Here is a 16,133-nt window from a genome sequence, read left to right on the forward strand (position 1 = left end):
TGTTAAAACACCCATTTTGAGGGTATTTCATCTTTTAGAAAAGGCTGCATGTAATTTTGAATTACTGTGATACATTCAAATTGATACATAATTCCCTGTTTGACACCATCTCTTGAGAAACATCCCGATACCATGATGCCTGAGCTTCCATGCTTTACAGTGTGGTTTTAATGTTTGTGTAGTCATCTCACAAACTTCCTGTGGCCACTAGACCGAAAAACAACAACCCTGATTTCAACATGAAGAATAAACCAGTGGAGAATGCAATGAGAAGAATGGTCAAAGGCCTGTCTTTTAGCTCAAACACAAATTCTAAATAATAAAATACAAACAATTAAGTAGACTATACATTACTTCTCCTATGTTGCACACCATTAATCCAAACATTTTTGACACCAGTTTTGAATATAAACATCAGAAAGAGTCTTTGTTTCATTGTATGTGGGAACATTCACAGGTTTTGAAATAATCTAATCACTGGTAAAGAGTTATTCAGTGTATACCCAGAAAATGTTGCTATATCTTAAAATGTAAGACCTTAAATTATTTATTTTAGTTTAAACGGTGTGTAGCCTTTAAAGGAAAAAGGAAACATTTGGTCTAAGAGTGCGATGATTAAGGGGAGCAACTCTATTTTTGCATTAGTAAAGATAAGCTACATAACAAAAATAAGCTCTACATGTTTTAGGATATGTGGAGCATTTTTTGGACAATAATAACATTGAAGTCAGTAGTTGGGATGACCAGGAGTTAAACTGAGCGAGTGTTTTTCCATCCCTGTTATAAAGCTAAGGTACATTGAGTGCTATAACATAATCATTTATTTTACATGTATTGAACAGCTGTTGGATATATGTAGGTGATTAGGTGACTTAAATGAGATAATCTACCTAGTTGGGAACCTAGGCTATATGTGTATTTATAAACTGGCAAGCCAGATAGATAAAGTGTAGCACTTTTGGCTTAGTTCTACACATTATCAATCAAATCCGTTCAAGAAAAAGAGGGACATCCACCAGAACATTCCTGGCTTTATAAATTTAGAATTAGCAGGAGTCATTAGTATTTGATGAGTCAAAGTATCGGTAATGAAAAGCAATCTTTAAAGGATTTGTACCTAATCTTCTGCAGAAGTACCCAGATGGTTCTGCAGTCATGAGAAGTATCAGAGATGGACAACAAGCTGAGTACAGGGAGCTGGCGGACCGTTTTGCGTCATGGTATGGGACTAATCATCTCATGTTAAATGTGCATAAAACAAAGCAGACAATTGAAGATTTTAGGAGAACCAGGAAGAGGTGAAACAGAAGGTCCACCATGGGAGAAGAAGTGGAGGTGGTTCAGAAGAAGATCCTTCATGCCCCTAGCCATCAGAATCTACAACTCTTTGAAGGAACCTGCAAAATCTGAGTTACAACAACATCTTATTTCCCTTTGGAATGAATTAAGCATTTATGAGCTGAATTTTAAAGAAGCTCTGCATTTTTATACCTCTTTGAAATGAAAGGGGGGAAAATGGTTGCAAAAAATGTCTTTGGTGACAAATTGGAAAATAAAAACCTGCTGTGATTCTCTTCGATTTATACAAAAAGTGAAAACAGCATCTGGCTGAGGAAGAAGGCTGATTGGAAACATAACATAATAGGCAGCAGCTGAAGTCATTTATCTGTGAAAAGACTTTCTCTGTTCCAATCAGTACACACTGATTGTTCTTGACTAAGTATATAGATCTATCCATGTAAATATATTAATTTATCAGCATGAAATTATCCTACAATACAAACAGGAATTCATTTTTACATAAATATCTCTCCTGTTTAGTCAACCAGAGCTGTTTAATTATGTTCCAACCTCATTATTTCTTTAACTTAGTATCTGAGGGCTTTCAGTATTCAGAACATCCTTCATACAGCTTTATAAATTCCTCTTCTTGTTTCTCAGTTGGCCACTGCCACTAGGCTGGTGAAGGTTCTCAGTCATCCAGGTCATAGTCATTCCAAAAAAGTTTAAAAAACAAAAACAATTGGACTTCTTTCTGAAGTTTGGAGACGTTTCGCATCCAGAAAGCTTTCTCAATTCAAAATGTCTAGAGTAGTGTGGAGCTCCAAGCTTTATGGTACTACCCAGCAAAGGCCTTGTAATGGCTTAGATAACATGCAAATTGGACTGAAACAGGTCCACTCCCTTAGTAATGGGGAGTCGTTAAGGTCGTTGTTACAAGGCCTTTGCTGGGTAGTACCATAAAGCTTGAAACTCCACATTACTCCAGACAAGCTTTCTGGATAGGAAGCGAAACGTCTTCAAACTTCGGAAAAAAGTCCAGTTGTTTTGTTTTTTAAACTTTTTTGGAATGCCACTGCAACTAGCTAACATCTGTGATAACACATGACATTACATGTGATGATATATGGAAACAACAGAGGTAAACTAATTTTACCAGAGACAGAATATTTACTGGGACTTTCAAAAGTTTATAAAACTTTTTTTTGTTTCACAGTATGGAACTTAGTATGAAAAATTTTTAAACTGTGTCCATTTTTAATGTAAAACACTATATTGCCATGGTCACAGCTTTATAAATTCCAGAACCTTGGCATGCAGACTGTTTCAATAAACATTTGTGAAGGTTGTCTCTCCCAGGTGGTCCGTAAATTCCAATGTGAATCCAAGCTGAGACTCTGAGACATAGTTGGTGTCTGACCTCACAAATATGTTGCTGGAAGACTGGTCAAAAAACCCACGAACACACTCCTTCAGCTCTTAAAAAGCCCTGCAGGAACGTTTTAAATTGGTGTTGCTGCAAAGGCCCGGGGTGGCAGCGTATTACACAATATGCATTAAGAATGTCACATCACTTAAGTCCATATGTGTGTCAAGGTTTGTGAGCAAATCCTTTGGCAATAATGTCCATGTCATATAATACAACTGATAAAAGCAAATCTATTCAATATATATATATATATATATATATATATATATATATATATATATATATATATATATATATATTTATAAAATAACAAAATGGTGCAGTAACAGGGTTGCATATAGTTCATCACCTGTAAACTAAATCTTTGTTGAAATACCGTTTGATTTGATTTTACCACAATGTTTTTGTGTGACATACCTACAAATAATAAGAATTTATCTGATTAATATGAAATAAAGTTAGACTGTCCTAGTCCAATTATTCTGAAATGTGCATATTCCCTATTTTATTAACTAAAGCCACGATTCACTGAGCATTATCAAAGATTCTCAGGGATCTAGTTGTACAGATATATCAGTCAGGAGAAGAGTACATTAAATATACAGCACTCTGTTGTGAGTATCACTTCAGAACAAAATAAAATAAGCCACTCTTCTTTAACTATGAACCATCCACACCTGGCTGAAATCTTCTCTTCGATGAATAATATGTTATGGTCTAAGGAAAGTTGAACTTTGGGCTACAATTCCAAAAGGTAGATTTTACAAAGAATCTTACAAAAAATCATCATACCCACAATGAAATATTTTGCTGGCAGAAACCTAACTCAGGGTTACCTTTCTTCATATATTACAGAGGATATTGTTGAGATGCATGAAAAATATTAAGTTTCAAATGGCAATCAGTTTTTAACCAAACTCTTTACGTGAAAAAAGGTTTTATTTTATCGCATCCCAGTGAGTCTAACCATATATCCAAGTCAATAAAATAATGATAAAGTTTTGCAATGACTAAGCACACTTTTAGTAGTATTAAATTTGAAATAAAATCTGAGACATCAACTTGAAACGGGCTGTGGACAATACATGTCTTCACAAACTGAGAGATATGAAAAACCTTGCAAGGTAGGAAAATCAGTGCTTGGCAAGCAAATAAACTTGATGACTGATAGCTAAAATGGACTGATAGCTAAAATGGAATTAAAAGGTGGCTCAGCTAAGTAATATTTTAAAAGTGTCTGCATTTATGCATCCAGTTGACTTTGCCTTGTGTTTTGGATCATCATCATGTTGGAACATCCGAGTACAGCCCATGCTCAGATTCTGGATTGGTGACAATATTTTCTTTCCAATATTATCTGATAACATGCTGTATAGTGCCCTCACATTTGACCAGCTGTCCTAACCCTCTGTGGTTCACAGACCGCCGAAATATTAGTAGTACATCATCTCTCAATAGTTGAACCTGTTAAACAGTTATACCTGTTGTTTTTTTTTTTTTGTTTTTTTTTTTTACTGTAGGAATAGTTTAATTCTCATCATAAACTTTGATGACCAATTTTAGGAGCAGTTGACAGGAACAAATGCACTACCATCAATGCGCAGCATGTGTGGGTTTATAAAATGAGAGTGTTGTTGACGTGTTCAAAAATAAATGTGAGAAAATAGATAAAACTGTGCAAACCTAAGAGATGAGAATCTGTGAAATGATCATCACAGTTCTGTGAAAAAGCAAGGTATCAGGTACCTTCATACACATACTTTGCACAATCCTTTGGTTTGAAACAATGTCTTGAACCTGATATTTGTGATTCCACTGTTGGATCTATGTGCAAGGAGACATTTATGCCTACATCTCCCAGCAGTCTTAGCTCCCCCCATGCAGTCTGTAAGATTTGTGCAGACTTTACTACATGCTGTTACTGTATGATGTACATCGTGCACAATTAACAGGGTTCTGAGAAACGTACCGGGTGAGTTCTCCATTCACCCGTTTCATTCATGTGAAGAACAAAGCTCACTGCAGCTTTTAAATCCAGCCATGTGGAACCGGTTGATTTCCAACCCCTTTGCGATCAAAGACCGGTGGATCAAAGCAGTTTGTGACCCGGGTGGCAGAAAATCTAATGGAGATTTTCCCAGGGAGATGGCCAACATTGTTTTTTTATTTTTTTTTCAGTCAACTAACTACTGTTTTAATCACTTTTGCTTCCTAAACTGAAGTAAAGCTATACCATCTTGAGACTCAAGTAGATGCACGGTTAGCTCCAAAAATCCAACCGCAGAAGTCCATCCCCAGCTGGCAGAAGACGTCAATAAGTAGAGCTTTTGTATATCATTACTTTTCTTCCTATCTTGGGCAGGATAAAACAGATTTTAAGATCTGCAACCCATATGAGCTTTGTTGTTTTTTGTGTGAGAAATAATATGTGTTGCGTGTCTGCGTGTGTCATACCATCATTGTGTGAAAGTTGAGAGCCCAGGATGTTTATTTCGCATAAATTGCTGCCGGGATTATACAGGAATGAGTAACCCTAATTTAATGCTTTTTTTATGCTCTTTTAATGCTCGTAGAAATAATTTTAATGGCATCAACAAGTATCCATGACTCTCCTATATATATATATATATATATATATATATATATATATATATATATATATATATATATATATATATATATACGTGGATGTGCCAAAATTTTCTCCAATTGAATAAAAACAAAACTGAAGTAATAATATTTGGACCAATAGAGGAAAGATCAAAAGTTAGCACACAGCTTCAGTCGCTTCAGCTAAAAACCACTAATCAGGCCCGCAACCTGGGTGTAGTGATGGACTCAGACCTGAACCTTCAAAAGCATCTAAAGACAGTTACAAGGTTGGCTTTCTATCACTTGAAGAACATTTCTAGGATTAAAGGACTGATGTCTCAGCAGGATCTAGAAAAACTAATCCATGCGTTTATTTTTAGTCGAATTGATTACTGCAACGGTGTTTTCACAGGTCTGCCTAAAAAGTGGGTCAGACAGCTGCAGCTGATCCAGAACGCTGCTGCCCGCGTCCTCACTAAGACTAAGAAAGTAGAGCACATAACCCCAGTTCTAAAGTCCTTACACTGGCTCCCTATATCTCAGAGAATAGACTTTAAAATACTTCTGTTAGTCTATAAATCCTTAAATGGCTTAGCTCCTAAATACATCACAGACTTGTTATCAGCGTATAAACCATCCAGACCATTAAGGTCTTCTGGCTCCAGCCTACTCTGCATACCTAGAACCAGAACTAAACACGGAGAAGCAGCATTTAGTTCCTATGCTCCAATTATCTGGAACAAACTTCCAGAAAACTGTAAAAGTGCGGAAAGCCTGAGTTCTTTTAAATCAAGATTAAAAACACATTTGTTTAAAATTGCCTTCAACTGTCCTAGTTAACTGAATCACCACTTTTTTGTTCTATTTTCTTTCTATATTTTATTCCTACTTGCTCTTATTCTGTTTTATTTTGCTATATTTTAATCATGTAAAGCACTTTGCATTGTCTTTGTACTGAATTGTGCTATATAAATAAATTTGCCTTGCCTTGCCTTGCCTATATATAGGAGAGAAAGAGAGAGAGAGAGAGAGAGAGAGAGAGAGAGAGAGAGAGAGAGAGAGAGAGAGAGAGAGAGTACTTGTTGATGGCTGTGTTCAGACAACAGAGCACCTCTTAATGCAGTGTTGCATTGGATCAAAGCAGTAAAGCTTGCTCCAGGTGCTGCTGTGCTGTTTGCGGTAGCTAATGCGGACGTGACTGCGTTGGTTACAGAAAACTAACTTGACATTGTTGGCTGTTGTCTGCCCCTTGCAGCTGATCTGTGGCTGTCTGCAGTGGTGTAGTGGTCCCTGGAGAAGTGGGTAAACTCTCAATGTTTGCCCTTTTAGATGCAGCTCAGAAAAATGCAATTTTAGAAACAATGGCAAGTGACGCCGCTCTATTTAGTTTACACAAAAATCCATCACTAGGGTTTACTCATTTTAGCCTAAAATATTTAGCCTAAAACATTTAGATTAAAATATTTCCTTGAGCTACTACGTGAGGTGTGAAAATACTGTTGTCTCCTTTTTAAAGATTTTATCCAGCTTCTGGCAGGTAATGTAAAATTTTCTTTGGTTTATATTGAAGGAAATCCTACACTACATCCAGAATCAACATTTCATTACTTTACTGTAGGTTTTTCAATATAGACCTAGATGATAAGGCATATGGAAAGTCCTTAATTGAATGAGAAAGATAATCTATAGAAAGAGATAGAAAATAATGACGAGGAGAACATCAAAACTCAAATCTCTTTGTCTTTGCAAATCATGAATTGTCAAATATACCAGTTGAAACACCCAAATAACTGTTGATCCTGTTGATTTAGACACCCTGACAATGAATGTTTAGCCCCTCGATTTTAAAATGAACGGTGATTTTAAACTTGACAGTCAAAAAGGGACCTCAGTTAAGTAATTTCTATCATTTAAGGAACAAGACAAAGGTAAAACCTATTCTTTCAAGGCAAAAATATGGAAACACTACTCTAAGCCTTCATTTCATCATGGCTGGATTAGTGTAATTCTCTTTATCTCTGAATCGGTCAGTCCTCACTGAAATTTCTGCAGCTGGTTCAAATGCTGCTGCACACCTTTAAATGGAAAAACATAAAATAAAGCACATTACCTGATCCCGGCCTCCCTTCACTGGTTGCCTGTTTATCTTAGAGTTCAGTTTAAAGAACTTCTGTTTGTTTTTAAGGATTTAAACAGCTTATTATTATTGTTGTTGTTGTTTTAAATTGTTGAGTCTTTACCCAAGTCATTTTATTAGATGTTATTTTGTTTTACCTCCTGTTAAAGTGCTCTTTAAAAAAATTATGACAACGATGATGATTATGATCACAAGAAACTTTTGCATCATCACCCTGAAGTTGGAAAGAAAAGGGACAAAAGAAATTTTCACACCTCACTTAGTAACTCAAGGAATTATTTTAAACTAAATATTTTAGGCTAAAATATGAAACTGTTTATTGGTTGTTGTTTTTTCTTCAATCCCACCGTTATGTTCAGTAATTTCTGCCAAAAGCTGCAGCATTTTCATTTAATCCATCTGAATGCAGTATTTGCAAGCCCTACTCTGATTGGATGGAAAGAAACCTGTCTGTGATTAGCTGGTGAGGTGGACAGTTTTTGAAGTCACGAGCGCACAGACAGAGTCAAGCGAGCGGAGAAACTGCTGAGCGAGTGCACAAATGGTGTTGAGCGTGGAAGTAGCAGGTCACGGGCAGACACGGAACCGAGGGCGAGGATAGTGATGTTTAAACGCTGAATACCTGCCTCACTGCGCGTCAAACAAAAGACACAAATATCGCTCCAGAAGTGCGTATACGTAATTCTGACTGAAAAATAAGTGGGTATATGCCATATACCCACGTACACCCTGGACTACACTGTCCGACTTCATGTGAGATGTAAAGCATTGACACACATTGTGCAAAGCTTAATTTTTTTTACAAACACGGCAAAATCATTCGTCATCTTTACCATCGACAGGCTGCAGCCATGTCCCCAATTCCTCGTTTTCCACTCACTTTTGTTGAAATTTGCATTTTCCCATTCTCTAGCTCTTTCTTCGCCTCGAGCTCCTTTTCTGGACATTGGAAAAACATACGGCTTTACGATCAACCCGAAGCAGTTCCGCGCAAACACGCGGAATCAGTCATATCTGTTACAATATATCTGACGAAACTGTTTTGATGAACGTATTTTTTTAGAAAAAAAATAAGGCATTTTTAATGCCACAGATAATCACATTTAATGACTTTTAATGCTAATTAAGGCCCTAATTTTAAAAATTTTCCTTTAATGACTTTTAATGATTTTTAATGCCACGCTGAAACCCTGTGTTGCCCTACCCTAAGTTAAAACATTGTGCAGACATATTTTATCCACAGATTTATTAAAGTATTGCTACAGCATTTCAAATAGGTGAAGGTCTGAGATTTGACTAGAATATAGCAACACTTGGAAATTTTCTTATTCAATCAATAAACTGCGGAATTACTACAGTGTTTGTGGTTGCTGTTCTGCTAATGATCCAAACTCAACTAGATTCAATGTGTCCGACTGATGGCCTTACATTTGACTCTAGCCTGTTAGATGGCTAGGCCCTATGGGTATAAGCGAGCCATAACCACACCACACCTCTTTCACCATGCATCAGAGCTAGTATTGGGTGTTAGCATTGATTTTGTGTTTGGGTTTAACTTAACATGCCTTATAGCCCAGCATTTCTACAGGTTTTAGCTGTCCAAACAACATTGACTGACAAGTGTGTGGTTCATCCAGATGCAACTTTGCAAATCCAAACCAATCTAATACATTTTAGCTTTTCTTTTGGATTTGGATGTTTTGTCTTTTTCTCTTTGCAATGTCAACACCTTTAACATGTAACATCTCAACTGAACCACGTAGAGTCTCAGATTGAGCCTCTGGGTTGCTGTATTTTTTCTGACAATTGTATGGTCTGATCTTAGGGTGAATTTTACCACTCCTAGTAGTAAAAGAAGACTAGACTAGTAGCTATCTTCAGCCTTTTCCACATGTTAATATTTTTTGGTCTGATAACACTTTCCAGACTGGTGGGTAGCGCTGGCTATCAAAGGTCATTGCTCATTTCTTTCCTTTCTAGGATTGTGTTAACACAAACACCAACATACCTTTAAGCTGCAAGTTTCTACTTTAAGGGATGTAATTCAGGTCAGCTAATCACGTGCATTTGTAAGCAGCACCTGAATGCCACTTGCACTCAGATCCTATTGAATCATCAAGGTGGAATTTTTTCATACTTTTCCATTTGGTTTACTTTTGTTAATAAATCACAGATCTGTAGAATATTTCTGTACATGCAAGGTGAGACTTAAATAATTTTAAAGCCTGCTAAGGACAGACCTTTCTTTCCATAGCACATTAAACAACGGGAGTGTAAGAGGGTGTATATTATTTTCATCATGACTGTATATTTCCTTTGAACACTGACCCTTTTGTCAAAACTACAAGAAGCTGAGACACAGCGCTGGTCCAGGGGTAGAGCATGCACAGCAAAAATAGAACTAAAAACAAGTAAAATTTTCTTGAAATTAATGTATTTGCCATTGATTTGAGCAAGTAAATAAGATTATTTGCCAATGGAATAAGATTTTAGCACTTAAAATAGGAACAATTCATCTCCATCATCTTATTTCAAGTGCAGTATATCTAATTATCTTATTTTAGGGGTAGAAATACTCATTCCATTGGCAAATAATCTTATTTACCTGCTCAAATCAAGGGTAAATACATTCATTTCAAGAAAATTTGACTTATTTTTAGTTTTCTTTTTGCAGTGTGGGACCCATGTTGAGGCCTCAGTCCTCAACACAACTGTCCTGTTTTTGAGTCCCAGTGGACTCAAATACGGCCTGTGTTGCATGCCCCCCCACCAAATACCATTCGCTGTCAGCTTCTTGTCAACAAAAGACAACTAGTGCCAAAAAATACAAAAAGGCAAGATACTAGTGACCTTATTTTTCTCCGTACAAAAGATGACTAACTCAAATGCCTACAATGTTCTATTCAATAAATGTCATTATCACTTGACAAATTTCAAAATTTAGTTTTATGAAATAAGACACTCCTGAAGAACAACTTCTAAATCCTATAGTAAAGTCCGCATTTGCCTCGTTGCTATCCATTATTTACTCTGTTTTACCAAGTCTTATGTCCTGAATGTAGGTTAGGTGACTGTAAATTAGATACAAACTTACTTTTGGAGAGCGTCTATCTTGTCAGCTTTGATTCCTCTTAGCAGCTCTTCGAGTAAGTCCGAGCTTTCAGGTGAGGGAATAGTTGGACGTTTTGGAGACGTATGGGTAAACCAGCCAACTAGGATACCAAGGACAAAAATTCCCAACCCTGCAAAGAAGTATCTATGGACAAAAACAAGGAGAGCTGTCAGTATTTTCCAGTAAAAACAGACAATGACTTATGTCAGGTGAGATGACTTGAGCAATGGTAAGACCAAGAGAAAAGAAGAATCACAAGAAATTAAAAGGTATAATGATAATACTGAGATGAAGAATCTCTCAAAGGATATGCTGTTGTTATCTGGGTTGAAGATAAGTTGTAGGATAATTATTCATGTGCTCTAGTGCTGCAGTGCTCCTATAAAATGTCATTCCAAATAGATAAATTAATAGAAAATGTGTATTATCAGTCTGAGGACACCATTTTTTTTCCTTTGACAATTCAAAATGTTCTGTTATCATTCTCCCGGAAATGTTTTCCTTCATACTGAAGGTCTTTGAAGGCACACAGGGCAGGATTTTTATAGCTCAGATACTGTATGTCTTACATGATTATTTTTTTTCTGTATGCAGTCTTTTGCTGTTTTTTATGCACAATTATACATGAACACTTTTTACACTTTTAGGTAACCCTACTCAGTTGCACATTCTATTTAATCAGAGTACGCCATTTTTAATAACTACAGTATTTTTTTTTGCTGTGGACATCTTTACTTCCTTGCTACTGAAACATCTGAATTTCCCCAAAGGATTTTTCGATTCTGTTCTATTCTATTCTAACTGTAATATTTATTTCATAATAAGTTACATATTTCGCAGCTACTTTGGGTCTATTGTATAAGCTATACCGACTAAACTGTGTGACACACTTAGAAACTTTGGTTTAACTCAACATGTTAAACAGCCAACACACAAACAGGGACATATTTTAGACTTGATCATCACTAAAGGTCTAAAGATTTCTAAGGTCAATGTAACTGATGTTGCCCTGATCTGATTATTTTTCTGTTACCTTTGAAAGCATAAATTCCAGTGACTCATTTAGCCAAAGGGACATCATAAGAAAACGCACCTTTAAGGACAATGCCACAGAAACTTTTATTCAAGCTTACTCTGATACTTCAACCTTGGGCTGCAACTCAGTAGATGAGCTAGTAGATAACTTTCATTCTAAAGTCTCTGAATTGCTCCAGTTAAAGTGAAAAGTTCTTTCCGGAAAGAAAAAATCTCCATGGAGAAATGCTCCAGCAGTTAGAGGTGAAAAAAGGGAATGTCGAAAAGCTGAACGCAGGAGAAAGGAGAAAGAATAGACTCCAGGTTCACTACAACATCTATAAAGAGAGACTTTACACATATAACTTACAACTGAAAAATGCAAGAGAATCGTTCTTCTCTGAGATCATCAAGAAAAACATTAATAATGCTCGTGTCTTATTTTCCACAGTCGACAGGTTAACAAAATCCTCCTGTGTCCGTGACTTCTGAACTCCACTCCACCAGGGTCTGCAATGAATTTGCTAACTTCTTTACTGAGAAAATCCTAAAGATTAGAGGATCACTGTGTACTTCCATATCAACACCAGAACCAATGCCGTATTCAGCTGGAACTATTTCTGACAAAATGTCCCAATTCAGCCAAATAAACTACAGAAGCTTATAGAGGAGATCATTCAGCAGCTAAGTTCCTCCTCCTGCTGCCTTTATGTTCTCCCCGCAGCTTTCTTTAAGAAAGTTTTACCTGTCATAGCGTCTTATTTGACTCAGATAATAAACACGTCCCTTCTGTCAGGTATTTTCCCCCAGTCCCTAAAAACAGCAATTATTAAACCACTGCTGAAAAACAACAATTTAGACAAACTTCTACTCCAGAACTACAGGCCCATCTCAAACCTCCCCTTTATCAGTAAGATTGTTGAAAAAGCTGTGTTTCAACAATTAAACACCTTCTTAACAACAACCAGCCGCTTTGACATTTTACTGTCTGGCTTCCGTGCTCACCACAGTACAGAGACCGCCCTTATCAAAGTGTTTAATGACATCCATATAAAAACTGACTGTGGAAGAACCACCGAGCTGGTTCTATTGGACCTCAGTGCAGCATTCAATACTGTCGATCACTCCCATTCTGTTAGAGCGCTCGGGAAACTGGGTCGGCCTCTCTGCTACAGCTCTCCACTGGTTTAAATCCTACTTAAAGGACAGGGACTTTTTTGTGTCAGTAGGTAACTTTACATCAAAGATGACAAAAATCACATGTGGGGTTCCCCAAGGGTCCATCCTGGGTCCCCTCCTTTTCAATATCTACATGCTCCCTCTAGCTTAGATCATAAAAAACAACAACATCAGCTACCATAACTATGCAGACGACACACAGCTCTACATCACCATGTCACCAGGTGACCATGAACCAGTTCAGGCACTGAGTAAATGCCTAGAAGAAATCAATGCCTGGATGTGCCAAAATTTTCTTCAATTGAATAAAAACAAAACTGAAGTAATAATCTTTGGACCAATAGAGGAGAGATCAAAAGTTAGCACACAGCTTCAGTCGCTTCAGCTAAAAACCACTAATCAGGCCCGAAATCTGGGTGTAGTGATGGACTCAGACATGAACTTCCAAAAGCATCTAAAGACAGTTACAAGGTCGGCTTTTTATCACCTGAGGAACATTTCCAGGATTAAAGGACTAATGTCTCAGCAGGATCTGGAAAAAATAATCCATGCGTTTATTTTTAGTAGAATTGATTACTGCACTGGTGTTTTCACAGGCCTGCCTAAAAAGTGGGTCAGACAGCTGCAGCTGATCCAGAACGCTGCTGCCCGCGTCCTCACTAAGACTAAGAAAGTAGAACACATCACCCCAGTTCTAAAGTCCTTACACTGGCTCCCTGTATCTTAGAGAATAGACTTTAAAATCCTTCTGTTAGTCTATAAATCCCTGAATGGCTTAGCACCTAAATACATCACAGACTTGTTATCAGTGTATCAGCCATCCAGACCACTAAGGTCTTCTGGCTCTGCATACCTAGAACACAAACCAAACATGGAGAAGCAGCATTTAGTTCCTATGCTCCGCTTATCTGGAACAAACTTCCAAAAAACTGTAAAAGTGCGGAAAGCCTGAGTTCTTTTAAATCAAGATTAAAAACACATTTGTTTAAAATTGCCTTTGACTGTTCTAGTTAAACTGTTTTAATGTTCTTTTTTGTTGCTACATTCTATCCCTACTTGCTTTCATTCTGTTTTATTTTCCTATATTTTAATCATGTAAAGCACTTTGCATTGTCTCTGTACTGAATTGTGCGATATAAATAAATTTGCCTTGCCTTGCCTAAACAGAATACAATTTTTGAAACATGCTATTAACAGTAAAATCCTTGACATATCTTTTTTAAACTGGAAAACTGTGTTAGCATGGTATGACATGATGTAAAGATAATATCTTACTAGATGCATTTTTATAACTACCTGAATATGAAACAGTGAAGTCGCCTTTGGCCTTTGTGGCCAGCAGTCCTGGTGAAGTGAGAGATATAGTTGGGATCTTCTTGGAGCCGTTCAAATCGTCCATGAGGTGAAACTGAGACTGAATTCGGGATCGGTTCCATGAATTCAGGGTCAGGGTCAGGGTCAGGACCAGGATCTGAACAACCTGCAAGTCAAAAATCACAAAACGTGTGAAACATAAAGGTGTTTCTACAGCAAAAAGAAATAAAAAAACTCATCAGTTACTGAATTATTCAGGGAAGTGTAACACCAGAATGCAGTGAAGAAAAAAATGTTTAACAGAATCTATCCATCCATTATTTACACACGCTTATCCCTACTGGGGTCGCAAGGGGTGCTGGTGCGTATCTCCAGCTGTCAATGGGTGAGAGGCGGTGTAAACTCTGGACAGGTCGCCAGGCTATCAGAATCAAAGCAGCATTATTTTCCAACGTTTTAACTTTATATTTTCTGTTATGAACTCTAAGGATGTATTTCAGCCAATGTGTCTTGTGCAACATCACCAAGTAATGTGTCTACTACTTGTCAATCAATCAAGTGTTCAATAAATCACATGCAGCATTTGTCAGTGGAAAAAAGTTTCACTTTATGAAGCATATTATTCACAGTAACATATTGTGTCTAGTTGTTTAGAGTTCCTGAGATATATTTACAGAAAGCATTTGTCACAGCCTCAAATAAAGCATGTGGCATCTGTGCTACAGCTCTGTAGCAATACAAAACTGAATCATATTTGGAATATAAAATTCATGAATCATCCTCAGTAATGGATGATGAATATTGTATGAGGTTCAGCTAAGTTTTATTACACATCTAAACAGCAAACAGTAGAGCATAAAAAACAACCCAGGTTTGGTAAGTTTGATGATTATTAAATTTTTCCAAATAATGTCTGTCAGCAAACACTGGGTTCTCATCAGTGCAGTAAAATATTAAGAAAATGATTTACACATTTATTTATTTGTTCACTTCTCTTGTAACATTCATAAACCAAATTAAGCTGAAAGACTCACAATTTGGTATGGTAAGTCACATTATAGCAGAACTGCTGGACAAACCAAACACATTCTAGAAAGGCTATCATAAACCTTAAAGAGACAAAAGTAATGTCTGACCTGATCTCTGGCAGTCACTATGTTGCATCTGTGTGTGATCGCTGCTTGCCCCAGCTTCCTGCAACTCCTCCTTGTCCAGGTCCCAGTCAAGCTCCAAGGATCCAGAGCAGTGTAGAACCTCTCTATCCAGTGGCTCAGTCTGGGCATCACATACCTTGCTATAGGCCATGAAGTCACCTGGAATACAAAAATGAAAACACATACTTTTTTTCTCTAGGTGTAATGGTGGCTTTTCGCAAGGCATAGACATAAAACCAAGCTGTTGGAGCCACAGAAAGGTGTGATGAAGAAACATCTTTCAAAAAAGTGTGCAGTTTCTCCATATTTCTCACTCTAGAACAGGATAAGGGTTAGTTTTAGCTCTGGGTTAACTCTGGCCCCAAAATGACTTACATTTCAGATATTTCACTGCTCCAGTTCACCTTAAAGAAATTGTTGAGATTGTTTCCTCAATATACCATCATGTTCTGTAATATCCTGACAACGACACATGTGATTCACATGTGCTGAAGACATTACATATAATAGTTGAAGGACTTTGGTCCTTAATTACTGGAGTTTGACACCCCTGCTCAACCAAGCAGTCTCTCTCTGCTCTGGCTACCACCTCAGCAGAGTTGTCTACAAGAAGTATAAAGAAAAGAAAAGGACACGTAAGCTTTGTAAATGCAGATGGGTGCACTGTATCATATCTGTGGATCTGTGGCTTTCTCTAATTTTTTACATTCACCAAAAGGCATAGCTGTTGTCTGCCTTTCAGTGAATGTACCGAAACCATTTTTTAAAAATATTAACTCTGTGAGAAAAACTTTGGTGCAGATCAGACAGTCTTGTCTCCCTTCTCCGCTTCTGTCACACACACACACACACACACACACACACACACACACACACACACACACACACACACACACACACACACACACACACACACATCCT

General features: G+C 37.2%; 1 protein-coding gene across 1 annotated transcript in view; it reads right to left on the reverse strand.

Moving 5' to 3' along the window:
* Nucleotides 1–16,133, reverse strand: part of LOC118564256 (inactive N-acetylated-alpha-linked acidic dipeptidase-like protein 2) — a 194,228-nt gene that overhangs the window by 91,117 nt on the left and 86,978 nt on the right. Inside the window, exons 2-4 of the mRNA XM_036141686.1 lie at nt 15,195–15,371; nt 14,041–14,224; nt 10,534–10,695 (exon numbers count right to left, since the gene is read on the reverse strand). Of these exons, the coding sequence (XP_035997579.1) occupies nt 10,534–10,695; nt 14,041–14,224; nt 15,195–15,363 (515 nt within the window). The 5' untranslated portion in view covers nt 15,364–15,371. The remainder of the gene's footprint in view (nt 1–10,533; nt 10,696–14,040; nt 14,225–15,194; nt 15,372–16,133) is intronic.

Source organism: Fundulus heteroclitus, chromosome 9 (genome assembly GCF_011125445.2).
Source record: "Fundulus heteroclitus isolate FHET01 chromosome 9, MU-UCD_Fhet_4.1, whole genome shotgun sequence".
Taxonomy (NCBI): domain Eukaryota; kingdom Metazoa; phylum Chordata; class Actinopteri; order Cyprinodontiformes; family Fundulidae; genus Fundulus; species Fundulus heteroclitus.